Source organism: Rissa tridactyla, chromosome 1 (genome assembly GCF_028500815.1).
Source record: "Rissa tridactyla isolate bRisTri1 chromosome 1, bRisTri1.patW.cur.20221130, whole genome shotgun sequence".
Classification (NCBI taxonomy): domain Eukaryota; kingdom Metazoa; phylum Chordata; class Aves; order Charadriiformes; family Laridae; genus Rissa; species Rissa tridactyla.
The window spans coordinates 138,102,315-138,115,260 of record NC_071466.1 but is presented as its reverse complement, the minus strand read 5'-3'; the positions used below and the strand labels follow the sequence as shown (position 1 = coordinate 138,115,260).

Here is a 12,946-nt window from a genome sequence, read left to right as displayed (position 1 = left end):
TCACTGTGGAAAAATTGCAGAAGGATCTCATGATACTGAACATGCTGTTCCACAGTTTCAACTGATGGAAGACAGGGCATCTCCCTGATATTTCTTCCAGCTAATCTAGTCCCTTTTCTCCTCTTGTTCCCGGCAGTGGTGGCTTGCCTGCTCATGTTTTAGCACAGGTACTCACTTGATAGTATCATGAGCTGCTTCAGGGAATTGATTGGGCCCCAACTTAATCCAGTAAAACAGAGGACAAAGTTAAGTGAGTAGGTCTTGGATAAAAAATTTTACTGTTGTAAGCTGTATCTGCATTAAGGATTGCTAGTATAGTTATACCAGCAAATTCTGTTTAATGTAAGTATAGTTGGTATATCTCTGTAGTACCCCGTGTGCAGTTTATAACAGAGAATTTTGCACAGTGATGTACAATGGGATGACTAGATTTTTGCTTGTAAAGAAACAGCCCAGAATGCCAAATGGCAGATTTCTCCCTCGTGCACTGGGTGATGCGGTGGGGATGTATGACCATGCTTTCCTGCCATGGAGGAGTGGGGGTGTTCCTAGGGCTTCAATTTAAGATACAAGTATAGGGAAAATCTTTCTCTGCTTCCTGTATTCAGGATGTATAGGGAGATAAGGAGAAGAATTCTCACAGTTTTTTATTGAAAGATAAGAAACAAGTTTGATTATGACTCTACTGAAAAGATTCTTGTGTGTCAAAGCAGGGATTGAAAAATTCATGGTAGCAGCTGACTTGTCTAGTTGCAGCCCAAGGCTCTTTGAAATTACCAAATTCTAAATTCTTATTTATGAACTAAATATTTACAGTGCAAATGTTTGTATTTTTAGTGCAAGTCCCTGTAAAGAAACATTCTTTTTCATTGCACAAAACCCCTTAAATTTTATCTGGGAAAGATGGTGAACAGTGATCCCACTGTTTTCCCACTGCTCTCAACCGTTTGTAGTTTTAATGTAGCTAAATAGTCTTTTATAGTTGTTTTCAGCATTTTCTTTTAATAGGATTGAAATGGGTGTATCTGTGTGCACGGGCTCCTCTGGGGCTATGCTGAGGAACTACAGTTCCAGGCACTGCCAGGGCAGACCTCCCTGAGACTCCTCAGCCCTGAAGAGCTACCCAGTGGCAACACACAGTCCTGGCTCGGCTTCTTTCCTGGCCTCTCAAGAGACTTTGGCACAGTTGTTGGGGTTTTTTTGTTTATGTGTTTGATTTTTTGAAAGTCTGTCAAAGCTGTCAGCTGATTTGCTTTCCTCTGCTATTTTCGTGTTGTAATTGAGGAAACACGGTAGGTTGGAAGGCAAGAATTTTCCTTTTGTTAATTTGTGCATCTTCTGTTACGTTAACTTATCCTTTAGTTTTCTGTTGGTTTACCTGCTGCTAAAAGGCTGTCTGAACTTCGCAGGGTCTGGTGTATTGCACTGGGAGTGATTCCTTTGCAAAGGGCTGGCCAAGGCCTTCCAAAGCACATCTGCATCTTGCTTCCATCTTGCAGTCAGCTAGGGTCTAGGGATGGTGTTAAACAGGTAACAGAGAGGGGAAATTGTTTCTTTCTATATTTATTTGGATTAAACTGGGAAAATTGTTGAAATATTGTTTTTAAATGCTGCTGAGTTCTGACAAGCTTGATATTTCCTGTGTGCTCTAGGAGGAACCAGAAAATGGCTTCTGTTTTGTAACAGTGGAAGGCATGTTAGACCTCTTGTGCCTGGAGATAGGAAAGGTTAATTTACAAGTTCAAGGAGCAACAGACCTTTCCACCTGCTCAAACAACTGAAATTCTGCCCTCGTTGAGTATTCAGCAAAAATAGCTGCTCCTTGTTTTTTAATGAACCTCCTTCTCTTTTTCCTTGGGATCTGTGACCGAAAGGACAACCGTATGCATGTGACTCTGCAGTGCATCAGTGTATGTTTGATAGTTAAGTCAAATATTCCTTCCCATGGACTCTCAGAAACCTCTGGGTAAAAATGAAAAACAATCTCTTATCTGTGTTTTTCTTGTCAGATTGCCCAGCATATTCTTTAAACTAGAATACCTGAAAACATATGGCATGATAGCTGAGAGATGCTTTTGTGTACTGAGTTGTTTGCTTCTGTTTATGAAATTAAGAGTATCGTGTAAGTTTGTGCTTCCACGTTGATTTGTTATGAATGACTTTCAGGGTTTTTGCTTCAGGTACTTTTTTCAGGTCTTGTGAAAAACATCTCCAGAATCTCATTCTAGTTTTATACTGTGTTGTTGATACTGAGCTAGAAACAGAGCATCAGCTTCTCATCACTTCATCGCAGGTTTTCTTCTTTCCGAAACTGGAATATTTACATTTATCCTTTATTTTAGAAATTAATTCCAAGAAAACGGAAGGTCTGGTGATAATCTTCTTTCTCCTGCTAGATAAGGTCTGAATAGGAGACTAAAGCCATCTCTAAAGTGGAAATCCTTATATTGCCATGCTGGTTACAGGTGGTTCTTTGCCTAATTAGTATACTGCTTGATGTCCTAGGATAAATGCAGTCATTTGCATAAAAGTACTATCACCAGGATAGCTTATTCGTCTTGAGGGACTATAGAGTACACTGAGAAAAATATTTGTGTGCCTTATAAAATATGTGTTCCAGTAGACCTTTTTCTAGTGTATAGTAGACTTACATAGATGTGGAATTTTGCACATTGATTTCTCCCTCTTGTCAGTGAAGTCTTTTAGCATCCCTAACAGATAGGCTATGGAGGCTGCAGCAGTTCATCGTTACTAACCTCTGTTTCTGCACAAGGTTACTGCTTTGTTAGCAGGGGTGTCAGTATGAGATGTCTCTGTTACAGGTCATTGTGTTAAAGGCACTGGAGAGACTCATGTCTAGTTTTGATGGTTTGAACGCTGCCAATCTGGGCTGTGAAATGGAATAGCTGAGGTGCAAGCACCTGTGGAGTTCTGCCAGGCTTCCAGTCTTCACCAGGATTCAGGGGATGGGGTGGGGCGAGTTAAAAAAGTGCCGTTTGGTCCACTGGTGCTTGCTTATTGAATGCATCTGGGTTGTTCAGTCATTTGCTAGGCACACCGATGCTTTTGAGGAGAGTATAATAAAAAAGGCTTGATTTTCAGTGAAAAAAATCTTGGATTGTCTTTGTCCGGTGTATTTAGCAATGCTTAAGACAGATAGTCCTGGGCTCCTAAAACCAGTAAGTTTGAGGCAAGGAAATTCAGTGCGTTAGGATGTTAATAGTTTACTACTTCCTTCACACCCATTCCCCACATAGCTGCGCTTAGTACATGCAAAAGTGATGTTATAGAGGCAGCTGAAAAGCTGCATAGGGTAAGTTAATTTGCTCAAAAAATAGTCTTGAGTGCATTGAACAAAATAAGTTATTGTAGAGCAACTGTGAAAATGATATTCAACTGATGTCCACACTTACTTATTCACAGAGACAAGATATTGCAAAAGAGCACAGTTCTCAGCTAGCTAAGAACATCTTTTCTCTCACGTTTGTCTTGATTGTATTCTAAAGGGATATTTTCTTCCTCTCTTTTATGAAGTATTATCTCCATACTTAATTTGCTATGTGCATTTTTTGCTTCTCTTGGAGAAGTGAAAATATTTCCTGAATTTTGCAATCAGTTGAGAAACTTTGTACTAAAACCTTCCTGTGGTACTTTTAGTCCCCTTATTTGGAAATCCATTTTCTGTTTCATTAGATATTTATTATGTCCTTCTGGATTGCAGTTTCCATCCCTCTGTCAATCCGCCTCAGGAAGTTTCTGCTAAGGATACCTGAAGGTTCACTTGATTCGAATGTCTTGTTTTAAACTCCTGAACGGCTGCGAACATTTCTTCTTCTTAAGTCAAGAGTTGTTTTCGATATCCAAACACATATTTATTGTGTGTAATTTTCCTGAACTACTTCAGCACCTATCATTTAATTTTGTATTTCTTTGTTAGATGAGTACCAGTCCTACTAGTGCTGGAGCAGGCTGCGTTTCACAAGGACCACTTGCAGAGCTGATGAGCTCCACAGGGGTTGCTGCACTTCTGAAACCTTTGTAAGCTGTGAAGTTTGGCAGCTGTTTGGGTTCCTGTAGAGCTCAGAGGTTCTTGGGGGCTGAAATGAGCATAATTGCAAAGTTGGAGCATTCACTGTGAAGGGCCTCACCAAATAATTGGCTGTCCGAATTAAGCAGCTGCTCTTCCCACTGAATAACGTTCGGGAAGGTAAACGTTTGCCTGCCCTGTAAGATGTCCCAATTAACTGCCTTAAAATCAGCTAAGTGTCGTGTGGGGTATCTCTGTTCAATGAGTGAAACAGTTGCATGCATCTCGATGGGGGCTGGTGTTTTAATGACACTCCTGGCAGGAGCCTAGTGTCGTGCGGGATAGTAGGGCTGAAAGAATCTGCATCAGTGTTGGGGAGCGGTGCGGATCAGAAAGTTGCAAAGCTGATGGGTGCTGGCAATGAATTTCTCTCCCTCTGTGCATACTGTTGGAAACCACTGCTAAATTATAGCATTTAATCTTCGCATTTGTACTCTGCAAGCTTTTTTCTATGTACGTGGGATATTCTGCCATCAGTGTGCCCAGACTTTATGAGCTTTTTAGAAAAGAAGCTCTGTTATTTATTGTATTTGTTCATTGCACAGAATGGAACCAAGAAATACTGTTTCCTCCCTTTTTTTTTCCTTTTTCCATGGCAAAATCTTTTAATCTGGGACAAATCAAAACTGTGGAGGTACAGCTGTACAATGCATAGTGATTTCTCATGCCATTTAAGAGGAAGATTTATTGCCTCAGTTCATCTTACCTATGCAAGATGCAAAAATTAAAAAATACTTACTCTAAAGATGCATAGAAAAATATTTGTAGGGAAAAAATCACGAAAGCTCTTCCTCTCTGTGTTCATAATTTTTATAGATGGTATAACTTATAAGATAAACCAACATTCTGGGCCATGGTCAAACAAAATACCAGCTAAGTACTGATATCTAAGAACCTTCTTCTTTTCTACAAGTATATTTCAAATACTTGGTGAGCCTTAATTCCTTAAAGGGGGAAAGTGCTGTATCATTTCTTGACATGGGTACTTAATATTAAAATTACAAGCCTAGATAAATAGAAATACACTTTGAACAGCTCACAGCCATTTCCAGAGTCTGCTAGTAAAGTCTGACAAGCATGGCATTTAACAGTATGGAGAAAATACAACAGGTGAAAAATAATGAAGCTGTTCAAAATATTAAGGTTATTTGATTAAAACCAGAGTTTTAAAAAATATTGTGGTTAATTATTTAAATAGGAAAAAGAAGACTAGATTAATGGGATCAGTTTCAATCAGCTGTGGCATTATTTCTTACTAGGTTGAAATGAGATTTGACTCTATGTGGGTTGATTTGATACTAAATAAAAGGTCTTCCTGCTAAGTCTGGTACTCCTGTTACGTAAGAAAGTATACCATGTATGTTTAAAAATCCCTAGGCATAGGGTACCTTTATTCAGTTCTGCAGTTTTTACATTTGATTGTGTTGCTGCGCTATAGCTTGTCCATACTAGATTTAAACTCCTTGAAAAGCTGAATTTGGATGAAGCAGCTAGTATGTAAAGTACAGCAGGGAGGTCTGGGCTCACAGCTCCCGTTGCTGGCTGTGGTGGGGGTGACCTTCAGCAAGGAGGGAGTAACTGTATGGGTCCAGAGCTCTAGTACCAGCCTGTCCTGGTGCTGGAACTGCCTGGAATAACAGTACTATCAGCCAAAGTTAAGAAGCATGAGAAAGCATTCCTATTTCTGGACCCAAGCAGGCTTGCTGAAGTCAGTTGCCGCATGTCTGTATATTCATTGCCCTCTTGGATCTTATAGATCTGGGATTGCCCGGCATGGAGCCCAGTTTTGTGGCTGTACAGTAAACATGCTACATGCATATGGAATTTTTTTTTCCTTAAAATTCAAAGGGTAGTATAGGTTTTAATTTTAAATTTTTATTTTCTGTTTTTCTGAGCTAGAATTAAAATCTTGTTTCCTGGATTTATGTTTTATTGCAAGATATAGCTAGGTAAGAAGAGAGGCAAATGGAACAGTAGTCTTCTGTTGGTACCTGAATGTCATAATTTAGCACAAGACATTACTTTACAGTTAATATTTTGCTCTGTCCTGTGGGCTTTGGTGATAGCTGGTTATTTATTAAAAAGTAAAATTGAAATAATTAAACGTGTTTGAAGACGTTGGGGAGGAGGGAGAATGACCCTTACCTTGTCTGTATGACTGGCTTATCATCGTTCAAAAAGTATGTATGTCGTAACGTCTTCCTTTCTGTATGGTCTCCGTATGGATTACTTATCAGCCATTATATAATGAAACAAGAATCTGTAAGCCTTCCAGAAAGGAGGAGCCAGCACACATATGTGAAAGCTTGTTATTACCTGGAAGAGGGATCTGAGATCTCTGTAGAAAAATTTGTAGAGATCTCTCTGCAGTAATGGGAATTTATAGTTGTGTCTGTGTCCGTCTGTCCCCCCCAGCCTACCGTCGTTGCTAGCCAGGTCTCTGTCACCCCGCAGCAGTTACAGTTAAAGTATGGTTGCAACGGGAGTGTTTCTTCCAGCTGTTTTACCCTGTTCTTCCCACCTCCTCCTGCTTTTATAATCAGTGCTTATACCCTGTACTTGCTCAGCTGTTGCAGAAAAGGCCCTAAGTGCACTTTGAGTAAGAAAGTGAGTGCTGTTGTCCCCTGTGCTGGTTGAGGCAGCTATAGGAACCTGAACCCTGCATGCAAGTGGGAAGTGTTTATGGAGCTGTGCACTGGAATGCATTCAGACTGATGGTTGATTTTTAGCCCAGACCTGTTCCTTGAATCCAGTTTCCTCTATGGCTGTGTAAGCCCTGTACTGGAAACAAAAATATCTGCAAGAAGTTGCTTAAAAGCTACTGTTACTGGAAGCAATGGTCATCAAGCTATAACCTGCATTCTTCTGCAGTGATGAAAAGCCTGGCTTCCCAAGTGAAGCACAGCCCTTGGTGCCATCCGCTGGAGCATGGCTGGTTCCAAAGAGTTTTAATGGAGACATTAAATCCCGAAGGCTTTCAAGCAAGGTGGAGGAAAACAAACAGGTGATAGCGGGGAAGAAAACCTGAAACACATTGGAGAAGCTGAGTAGAGGTCATTGGAGCTGATTGGAAATGTTACTGAATCTTAAAGCCAGATCTGTGTGCATGCGTGCTCGTCTGACAAATGAAATAGGGCTGGTTTTGTGAAGTCCGGGAAGGCTTTTCTTTGTTACCAAACTTCCCTTACCTGTTTTTGCTTGAGTAATTGCAGCGTGCATGAGAGGTGAGAGGCAGATGGGGAAGAAGATGAGGCTGTACACCAACTAATGAGCTGTTTCAGACTGAAAAATCAGTCTAGCAAGGTGCCCAGGGCCTTGGAACCTATTAACCTTGAAGAGCTATTTGGAAGGCTAGGACTTGACAGCTGGGGCAAGGAAGGGTCTTTTTAAAGAAGTTTTCATGAATCTCTATTTTTCTCACTTCTTTCTCACATGTGCTTGCTGGTGAAATGCTGCCTGACTTTTTTGAACTTCTCTTTTTTTTGAGTATACAGTTCTCTTATTGCTTAGCTTGACCGGGTGACTTGCTACTGTGCTACCTATCTGAATTTTTTTTTTCTTTTTCCTGATGGAAAACCAGTTTAGCAGTCATTCATGCCTACAGAAATCTCACATGTTCTTTTCAGATATTTGTGCTCTATGTTGAAGACAGGCACGTTGCTCCGTAAAGAATGACTCACTTGGGACTGAATAGGGCAATATTTGTGTTAATCAGCTGCATTTCTGTCCACAGATATAGCTGTGCATTAAAACAAACATGCTGTAGACATGAATTAAGGGGGAAAATATGACATGGAATTTCCTGACTTTTTAAAATAAAAAAAATAATTCTTTGCCAAGAACAACTTCATCTGCAAATGTTTCTTAAATGTGTTGCACATTTGTTTTTCTTTAAAGGATGGGTGGCCAGGCCTCTTCACATGTGGGCACCATACAGTGACATATTGTGGTTGTGTGATGATCTGGGTTAGTTTAAAGGCTTCAGATCTTTCCCAATCTGGATTGTTTTGACTGAGCCAGGTTAGGGAGCACAGATATGAGCAGGTATGCTGGCAGATGTCATGAGGTTATGAGAAGCAATTTAGGACAGTAGTCATCTTGTCTGTTCCAGCTGCAACAACAAAACAGAGCAAGCACCATGGATACACTTTGTCTGATCTGTTTATGTTATATGTTACTACTGTTTAGTTATGCATTCTGTTAACAACCCACAAAAGTAAATACATTTTTTACCACCTGCAGAGAAAGGACAAATATTCTTACCCCCCACTAGTCTCCAGCCATAATAAAGTGGTTTCCCTTCCTTCACTTCAGTCTTAAGTAGGTAGCTTCCCTCCCCCCAGAACTTGCTAAATAATGTTTAAACACGTGCCAGTATATGCTAACATGTCTCAGAATTTACTTGCTTCCCCAGTTTTAAAAGACTTTATGGAGTGTCTTGCCTGGTCACTGCATGCAAACCGTGCTTCTAAACATGTTGACTTAGCTGCCTGTCTCTGAATTTCCCTTGCAAAAAAGGACATGAATTGGTCTTCCATCAAATCCACTTCACTGCCTTGCATGCAACTGCCATGTCCGCTACAAGGACACACACCTTCTTTTTCTGTTTCCTCCAGGGCTCTGGCCTATGTTGAAGAGGTTGTTGTACTTTTATGATAGTCTGTAATATGTCTTCGCTGTTTAATGTTGAATTCTGAGATTATTGTCAAGATCAGTTGGATATCCCCGACTTTCTCACTTGACCCAGGAAAGAAAGGAACATATGGAAGTATAAGGTGACACAGTTCTGTGGGGTTGTCTGGCGTTGTTTTTCTTTAGCTTTTTGTAAAGTAACTTTGTTCTGTTGTTTTTCATAGAACGTGTGCCTTACCCAATAAACAGAGCTTCACAGACACTGCCTCTGCAGAACAGAGCGCACCTTTGCCTTTACTGAAAGTTGTATCCAACGTTCCAGTTGTAGATTTATACGTGATTGCTTTCTTTTTTTGTCTTTTCTGTTTTAAAAATAATTATAGGTTCATGTATTGGACGGACTGGGGAGAAGTGCCAAAGATAGAACGTGCGGGGATGGATGGTTCAAGCCGCTCCATTATAGTCAACACAGACATATATTGGCCAAATGGACTGACGTTGGATTATGAGGAACAGAAACTTTATTGGGCAGATGCTAAACTGAATTTCATCCACAAATCAAATCTGGATGGAAGTCACAGGTAAGAAGTTTCTGTTTGATCTATATAATGCAGTGGTTGTCTTAGAAGATGTTGCTTGAGCAACATAGAATCATAAGCTCTGTTGCAGGGAATTGTTATGTTGGCACTCACAAAATTTTAAGCAAACTAATGCTATCAGAAACTTTTACCCTTTCCCATCCTCCCCTTTCCAAGAGTGAAGTCGAATGTGTGCTTCTCTGGGGTATGCTGTAACTCAAGTCTTTTCTCAAAACCAGTCCCATAAAGAAATACTTGAATCCTATTCTTAATTGTGTAAGACTGTGTAGCAAAATTGTCCCTTTTCAATAGGTCTTCTGTGCTCTGTTGCTGTGATATTCTGAAATGCAGGAAATAATTTGAAAAAAATGGATCATCATATACCAGCATTTCAGTTGCATTGATCCCTAGGGGTTGGGAAATTAGTGGAAGACAGTCTTTACAGAGAACTATGCTAAAATTACTGTTCTCCTCCAACAGTTTTATAGTGATGATGTAATTAGTTTTGATCCAGTCATGGCTACTTCTTAATTAAGGGTATAACTGGTACTTTGTATATGTGGGTTTATCCCTAATTTGGGTGATGACCCTCTTTGTTAAATGAGATAGCTTTGACAAGTGCTGTTTGCAGACACAAATGAATTGCAGCTTGTGCCCAAGGTGTCATACAGAGATAGGATTTTTTTTTTTGAGATTATCCTTTGCAAATTTTTGTGATGCTTTAGCTGGTTTATCTAGACATGAAATATCCTTCATTCTGACCTCTTAGGGACTTGTCCCTTCTTTCACCACAAATGCTAACCTGGCATCAAGAAATCAATCATCTTGACAAGATTGGTGTTTTGTGTGGACTTGTGAGTAGGAACATAGTCAGCATGCATGAAACATATCCTGTTTCATTACCAACAACAGTGTTGTCTTGTGGTATTATTTTGCATTTCATAGTTTCGTGTAATACTGGTTTGAAAGGTTATGTCATTTTCTTCTTAAATTATGCTTGTTAAGTGACCAAAAGTTCATGCAGTATTTTTGTAATGGTGTTTGTTTATAGAAGGTAACAAGACTTGGATGCAGTTTTATATTTGTGTCTTTGGTTTATATTGTAATATTGTGATAATAATATTGTAATTAGCTTTGTTAATTCAAAGCATGGAGATATGGATATCTATTTTGAAGTAGTCCTTCATCTGCTGTTATTTCACAAGAAAGGAAACTTAATACTACCAAAAAAGAGATAAATATTTCATAGTGATACTTTATTTAAAAAAGGAAGACTCTTCCATAAGTTTTCAGGTAATGGAGAGAAAAGGAAAAGAATTGTCATGTACAATAATAACGTGAGTCCTTTTTTTTTTTTTTTTTTTTTTTTTTTAATTGGTGCTGGTTAACTGGAATACCCTAAAATCTTTTTCTCTGTTAAAAATGATTTATAATGTTGTATATCTCCTGTGATAAGAATAGAGAGATCATGAAACCAGATGTGTAACAGAACTTCAAAAAGAGTCGTCTCGACTGAAAGCAATCGCACGTGGGGCTCAACGTGACAGCTTGCCACCTGAAAAATTGCAGTCCAAATGTGGATTTCTCACACAAGTATGAAATGCTCACAGTTGCTGTAGGAGTAACAGAAACAAGCAAAACCAAAACCACCACACCCTCCAAACAATAATGCCAGTGAGAAGAAAAGTACCATTCCAAAATGACTACCACTGTGATCACACCTAAAATGCACTTCGGTGGCTTTGTCCAATGGGATAATTTAGTGGCTTGTTTTAGTCTTGAGTCACCCCTTTTTGTGCTTCTCTATTTATATGAGAGGGAAAGGACTGCCTTAGTATAACAAGACACTGCTGCAGTCTGGCTGACGCCCTTCTAGGAAGAGAGCATGTATCTGCCGATGCCTTAAATGGTACTGCTTTCAATAGCATCCCCTGGAAAATGAGGCAGGATGTAGAGATGATTTTTGAAATGTTAATTGCTTGAAAAGTGTCCACCGATCAAAAATCGACACCACCACTGTCCAAATCTGTATTACGCTTTTTCCACGGAGCACAAGCCACCCTGTGTTACCCAGTCTTTCTGGCTCCAGAGCTACTTTGGTGTTTGGTGCTGTCACTGCTGCATTTTCAATCTTCTTTTGATACAGACTTCTGTGCAGTTTTTCCCTTACTGGTGGTCTGTTGGACAACATTGCAAATATACTTGGGTTTGGTATTCTGTTTTTATTTTAATGGTGTTTATTCCCTGGTCTGCCTTTGGCTAAACTGGAAGTGATTCATTCTAGAGATGAGGCTGCGAAGGTGCTGATCTTTCTTGGTGTGAGGGGCAGACCAACCTTGTCTGTCTGCAGAGATGCAATCTAACAGCTGTTTCATGACGTAGAAGTGAAGTCACCTGGGTCCCAGCAGTTACCTCATTCCCGAATAGGTTCTCTGGGATTGGTGAAACCTGTAATAAAGACCTGTATAGACAAGCAATTTAGATCTACCAATTCTTTCTTACATATTCATTAAAACAAAAAAAAAAATCAGCCTAATAGAGTTGTTGGTTTTATTTTTTAAACTGGTACTGAAATGTATCAGAAATATTTCATGGTATTATGCTAATATGTTACCATTTGAGGGGGAGAAAGGGAAATTGTCTCTAGAGAGGAAAGCACATATGACTTCCCTTAAGTGCTCAGAAGCACGCAGCGCTTCTAACAGCACCTGTTTTTCCCAAGGCATGTGAGAAAGTTCTGAAGATTCAGAAAATAGTCAACATCTGCATTCAAGCATTTTTGTTTTGTTTTTTGCTTTTGCAATTACATCATCGGGAGGGCGTGGGGGAAGAGGAAAGAATTGCAGAAGTTAAGCTGTTCTACAGTGGGGTTTTATGTATTTTTTTTTCTCTGCTGTGACCTCTTAGCCTCTGCCTGTTTTAAGAAAAAAGGTCGTCTGGGGCTGTCTAAAGTGATTCTTTTTTGTTAAATACTGTCTTTCAGTTATTCAGCAATTCACCTTTCTCAATATGATATTTTGCAGCTGTAATTCTGGATTTTGGCTCTTAATTATTTTACTCATCTTTTTAAATAACTGATTTTTCTAATACTAAAAAAGAAAAGACAATTTCTAATTCTGCAGACAAAACAAGATCTTCCTTTTAAGTGTGTGTGTGGGGGGGGGAAACCCACCAAACCCAAAACCCACAAAGCTGTCAGTATTTTTCTTGTAGTCAACCCCATGCCCCCCAAAAAAGAAAAAGCAACCAGGTTTTCCTGTGAACAGTAGAACTAATAATATCTAGGGTTAGAAGGGTTTCTACTTATCCCTCCACCCTGGCAGCAGTCCCTCTGGCTTCTCTCTGTATGTTCCTATGCCCTGTGCACACACACAACCTGCTTTTTTCTCCCTCCTTCTTGCCATCCCTCAAATGCACCTATGGCTCCTTATATTCCTTCACCCAGCATTATCCCTTCCTCCTGCCTGTGTCCCCTGTGCACTCTTGCTGGGTCTGGCAGCTTGACAGAGTGTTCCTAGGCAACTTATTTCAGCTGCTCCTCTTGTCAGGTGGCTCAAATACAGGGTGGGGGGTTTAGGGTTGCTTGCATCTTCATGGCCATCAGTTTGTAAAGGAAAACTTGTAAAAAGTAAAAATATTTTTTTCTTTT

At 39.7% G+C, this 12,946-nt stretch overlaps 1 protein-coding gene across 2 annotated transcripts in view; it reads left to right on the top strand.

Moving 5' to 3' along the window:
• The window catches only part of LRP6 (LDL receptor related protein 6), a 129,926-nt gene that overhangs the window by 44,244 nt on the left and 72,736 nt on the right, over positions 1-12,946 (top strand). For both annotated transcript variants that reach the window (XM_054198657.1, XM_054198648.1), the window contains exon 3: positions 9,103-9,300. In XM_054198657.1, coding sequence (XP_054054632.1) covers positions 9,103-9,300 — 198 coding nt within the window. The remainder of the gene's footprint in view (positions 1-9,102; positions 9,301-12,946) is intronic.